The sequence below is a fragment of the Ruditapes philippinarum genome, unplaced genomic scaffold (assembly GCF_026571515.1).
Source record: "Ruditapes philippinarum isolate M1 unplaced genomic scaffold, ASM2657151v2 ctg12536_1_1_1_1, whole genome shotgun sequence".
Classification (NCBI taxonomy): Eukaryota; Metazoa; Mollusca; class Bivalvia; order Venerida; family Veneridae; genus Ruditapes; species Ruditapes philippinarum.
Genome location: NW_026861962.1, coordinates 13009 through 18596, shown reverse-complemented (window position 1 = coordinate 18596; position 5588 = coordinate 13009). Strand labels below are relative to the sequence as shown.

The 5588-nt window shown below is 37.6% G+C and overlaps 2 protein-coding genes across 2 annotated transcripts; both read right to left on the bottom strand.

The window, feature by feature from the left end:
• Positions 1–707: 707 nt before the first annotated feature.
• LOC132717469 (uncharacterized) lies at positions 708–2619 on the bottom strand. The gene is made up of 2 exons (XM_060700938.1): positions 1422–2619; positions 708–961 (listed from the first exon to the last, which is right to left on the bottom strand). The coding sequence occupies exons 1-2, from the start codon at positions 2617–2619 to the stop codon at positions 708–710; spliced, it is 1452 nt and encodes a 483-aa protein (XP_060556921.1).
• Positions 2596–3483, bottom strand: LOC132717471 (uncharacterized). Its single transcript, XM_060700941.1, has 2 exons — positions 3316–3483; positions 2596–3004 (listed from the first exon to the last, which is right to left on the bottom strand). The coding sequence occupies exons 1-2, from the start codon at positions 3328–3330 to the stop codon at positions 2621–2623; spliced, it is 399 nt and encodes a 132-aa protein (XP_060556924.1). The 5' UTR covers positions 3331–3483; the 3' UTR covers positions 2596–2620.
• Between the last annotated feature and the right edge of the window lie 2105 nt (positions 3484–5588).

Sequence of the window (5588 nt, the reverse complement as noted above, 5' to 3'; positions counted from 1 at the left end):
TGCTGACGCAATGTCAAAAATACCACTGCAAAGTGGGACATGCCGAGGTGGAATTGCTGGTGCGCGGCTGGATCAGTTGCCTTGTGGTGGATGTGAAGATTGTAAAAAGGCCCATACCAATTGGGTCAAGTTCTTCACAGATGTAGATGAGGTGGTACCGTTGGTAACCAAACCAGTGGGGTCTTCGGATTCCGGTTTAGGTGGCCAGCAGGGTACCAGGGTTTCTGTCATCTACGGGATTGATTTTCATGAAAACCAATCAGATGCAGATGGCCAGCCGGTCCTTGCCAATAAGGTCGGTGAGCGTGGTCAACAGTCCCTCTCTGAAGGCCAAATCTTCAGTGGAGGGGAAGAGAAGGTAAGTATAGGTTGCGTTAGAGACCGAACATCTGATATCAGGGCCATTCCTGATAATGTAGATGTTCCGTTGCTGGCACAGATTTAGAGGATATTCCCTGTGGCCAGCAAGGATCTCGGTGCCCAGTGCCGGGATGTTTTGAGGATCTTACCCAGAGACATGCTATGGAGGCCCACCTCCCTGGCATATTCCAAATGTGTTTGACAGGTGAAAGCATTACGAACAGAAGGATTGGTGCTTTGAAGCTGGTGATCAGGTGGTTATTGGGGTCTAATAGCACTTTGTTTGACCTGGTAACTTACCTGGAGTGTGCTGGTGTTCCGGTTTCTCAGGAAACTTGCACCAGTAATCACAGGAAAGCAGCAAAGGAGTTCTGTGAGGTTCTTAGGGTACCCTTGCCCAAAGATCTCACCCCAAAGGTAAAAGGTAATGCTGTGACAGTTTTGTTGCAGTGGCGCTGTCTACTGTCATTGATTTCCATGCTGGAAAGACACCAGGAAGACAATCTGAAAGCCATGTTCAGCTTGTCAGCTGAGGAGTCCCAACTCCTTAGCTTTCCTAAAGTGTCGTGACAGCCATTGAGTGTCTGGGTTTGAGGCTTGGCTGAAATTGGTACGGTTCAGTCAAGTAGGCCATGTTGTCCAGCCCTCTGGCATCATGGTCAAGTACCAGTACCGGTATGAACCGGGAAGCTCTAGTCTGCCCTTGGACTAGAGAGGCGTCAGTGCTTGGTTAACCTCCTGGAGCCACAGACCCCTCCTAAAGAATAGGACGGGGAGGAGTGTAGTACCGTATGGTGCTAGTTACGGGAGTTGACGGAAGTTAACGGAAGGTTCCGGACCAACCGGAACTAGTGTGTTAGGCTGACAGTTGGGCGCCATATTAGTGTAATAAATAACTAAGAAGAATTAGGCAATTCCTAGCTTGGCTACGATCCAGACGTGGAAGGTAAGTGGATTGTTTGTATTGTCAATCCCTTTATAATCAATCGCGACAGTTCTATACCATGAAGTGAACACCAGAGAAACACAGTTTTGTAGTTCTTTTGGTTGAAAAAGTTTACAAACACAACATTTCTCATCATCTGAAACATCTGAGGAATCTTCAGAGTCAGAGCTAGCAACCACTTTTTGACGTTTATGTACCTTATTTGTTTTACCTTTGCCACTTGCATACCTTTTAGTTTTTGATTTTGAATACTTTGAACTCATTTCATTTTGATGATCAGTAATTTGTTTTTCAATTTCAGAAGTTGTAATTGATTTCCCAGAAACAATTTTACTCAAAGTAGCGTTTTTTGTCTTTTGTTCAAACCTTTGTTTATTTACTATTACTGTCTCTGCAGCTTTAAAGAATGAATGTGGTTCTTTTGAAATTTGGTTCTGATTTTCAGTAGAACACGCTGGCTGAGGTAAATCAGATGAGGAGCATGATTCAGACTGTGGTGTTGAATAGGCCTTAGATGGTGCCAGTTGACTGTCTGTAATAACAGCAGGGTTAAAAGGAAATATACCACTGCGTTTAAATGATGACCTTAGATTTACAACAGACAGAGCTGAAGCATATGCTGGACACACCAAGGAACAAATATTGTACCTTGTAATTTTAGATGCTGGATTGTTCCTCAAAAATTTTTGACATTCAGAATTGTATATTCTTTGAAGAGGGCTAAAACATCCAACATCTAAAGGTTGTAGAATATGACTTGTATGAGCTGGCAATACCATGAGGATAACATGATGATCTTTTGCCCAGTTGATAACTTGAAGATTTATATGTGACTTATGACCATCATAAATGAGTAGAACAGGTGTTTCACTATTGGGTCTCTGTACATATTTAAGAAAGTGAGTTTCCAGATACTCAAGAAAAATGGCAGTATTCGACCAGCCACTGTCTGTAACGGTGCCTTGTGCTCCTGGTGATGACCCCTCCATTAACTCACTCCTCATTCTCTGTCCCTTGAAAATAAAGTAGGGAGGAATTTGAGAACCAATAGCATTACCACAGGCTAAAATAGTAGTGGTGGATGAGCGGGCAGAGGTTATTGCTGGAGTTGTTTTACTCGTACAAACAATGTAAGGTGGACTGTGTTCAGTCTGGACACCCTTCTCATCAACATTATAAATTAGTTCAGGGCTGTCCATCAAATTATTGTCCTTCAATACAGACTGGAGGTTATCAAAGAAAGAAGAAATTGCTTCCTTAGAAGAAGCCTGTGCTATGTAATTGGAAAGTGCTCTTGGTTTCAAAACTTTCATCTCAGGCCCATCTATCCATAAAACCACGGAACCATCTATCACTGAGTGGATGATTCTTATACCGTAAGCCAAGAAATAAGGCAAAGTTACTGGCTTGAGAGGTGACTTCAGTACGGGAATACCCATACCCCAATTCTGCCATGGCTTTAAGATGCTGAACAAACAAAGCCTCTTGCTCTTGTGAGAATAAAGCCTGTGGTCCAGAGGATACAGTATCTGGATCTATTCTACCCAGGACACGGTCACGTAGAGTAGTCTGGGGTACACCATACTGGCGAGCAGCAGTTTTAATAGGCATACAGGCATCTTTCACAGCTTGGTAAGCAGAAGTCATGGCTGTAGGACTATACAGCCTATACTTCATGGATGTTTTCAGAGGATTTGCCTATAAGAAAAGAAAACCAAATTATAAATAGTTGTTATAATGTTAATTTAAAGATAAAATACTTTTTAATAATCTCAAAATGTTATAACAGGTAAGTATTTTTCAAACACCCTGTACTTATTTATAGACCATGGAAATCACATGACGATCATGTGACCTCAGATAGCAGACGATACAGGACCCCCCATGAAGCTTTTTTCTTTATTTGCAAAATTATTATTCATAGAGCTTTTTATTTTGAAACATGTAACAAAAGTATTAGTAAAAAGTTAAGTTTTATTCATTTCATTTTTAAAAGTAAATAAACTTACGTTTTTCTTGCGCATTTTGCAAAATTTTATAGTGTTCGATTAAAGTTAGGAACTAGGTAGTTTTATGAAATCCCGTGTGACGTCATTCCACTTCCGGCGGTGTCGCGGTAAACAAAAAACATAAAGTATCGAATTCAGGTCAGTATCGATTACACGTCAATCCACGATAGAAACAGTTTTCTTTTTAAGTAAAATTTTATGGAAGAATGTGAGACAAATGTGCTTCGAGTGTCCTTTCTATTGTATGTCGAACATATCCGTCTCATTTCCAATTTGTCGCAAATAGGAATGTTTACGAGCCCATCGGTCTCACCTCGTGAGACAAATGTGCTCCAAGACAAATGTGCTCATACAGGGCTTTCTTTAGAGATTCTGTTTTTCACTATTTGAATTGTTCGCAAACATAACATTTGAACACAGATTTAATTCTATTCTTGGCCGACATTTTACGTCATAAACAAATAACGTCATCACGTCATTTCATCATGGCGTCATTGCCAAAATGATGTTTTTGTTATGGTTATAGCAACCTTAAAGGCACAGTATGCCTAAGAAGTGAATAAGATTTTCATTTTTAAGAAGGGAAAACATGAGTTTTGTTACTGTAAAACAATGATTGAAGAGCATGTTAAGATGCTTATTATCTGAAGAAAGTAGTGCTAAATGTGAAATTACTTGTAGTTAAAGTAGAAAAATGTAAACAAAGTAACACGTTAGTATTTTACCATGTCATTACATTGACTTATGTTGATAAAGTGCATGTCTTATAAATTTAGCTTTATCAGTCACCCTCAGCTTTATCAGACACTTTATCAATACATATTGAAATTAAATGAAGAGAAAAGAATATTTGTATCTCTTACTAGTTTAGAAGTATTAAAATAATAAACATTGAATCGAATAGATTAAGTCTCTCTTACAAAACATTTGGGACTATTTCTTATAGATATGACCCTTGGCGTATTACTTCGCGCGGCATGAACTCGAAAGGTTCATGTCAGGGTTTTTGTTTTATTTGAAATTTAAAGAAAGAAACGCTTTAATTAAAAATGTAAACATGATATATACAATGCCAAACAAGTGTCTTAAATATTAATTATTATTAAAGTATTAAAATATTGTAATATCCGACACTAGCATGGTGGTATTCACTTCCATACAGAATATTTTATCACTATAATTGTACTAATTGTCAAAGTGTAGCAGAAGCTAGAGATATATCATGTACATGGCCAGTGAGTAAATTTTGGAAACTATAATCAGACACCAGAGAAATAGAAATGAAAATATACTGGGACATAATGGGTCTTTAAAACAACAATTAAAACAGACGAGTAAATAAGAAATATCTGGAATTCAAAGTGTCAGTTTCTTAAAAAAATGTGATAGAATCCTTCAATGTAAGACGCAGAAAAAGACAATTAACTTAATGTAAATTACAACCTCAAAATGACTAATTTCACAAACATAAAAGTAGTATACTCGTATATAATTAAATAGTTAGGACGTACTACTTGTACATGCTTCATGTTTACTAAGTTAGGTTATGTTTGAGAATATATCTACCACATTCTAATTCAATAAACAGAAAGAAAGGGATTTGCATTGTTTTATTGATCTAATAATTAAAACACAGAAGGACTGGGCAACTTTAACCTTGTGGTTAATATTTCAACATTGCCCAGGAATTATGACACTGGCTTGAAAGTTTTTATACTGAAATACGTTGATATGAATATAAATTAAACTAAATCATAATTGCATGTACATGTATCATATAGAGGATATTGAATGAGTGCAGGCTCAATTCTGAATTATTTTAATGGTTCGAGCTGAATTGAATTTACTTCAATCGTTGAGTAAAATATTATTATGCTCCCCTGATATAAATTTAGTTATACACTAAAATACATTTTGCACAAAAACCGCGCACACAATTATATATACATTAACAGGTGACAAGACATGCATTAACGGATATATACTGTCATGGCAATACATACCGTTGTTGCATGTTGTTAATACAAGTACACGTGACTTAAACAGTTTAATATCAAAACATGACGTCAAATGATGTAATGGACTAGCACGTGACATACATCAAACATGCAAGAATAACGCAGATGCACATGTCTTCTTTTCGTGCATTAACATCTGGATAAGCTCTAGGGCTTGTTAAATGCCTTCTCGTGCATCCGCAGATTTAAATACACGAAAAATGATGCATGACTTCTCTAGAAACATTCCAGTTAAATAAGTTACCTTCATGAATT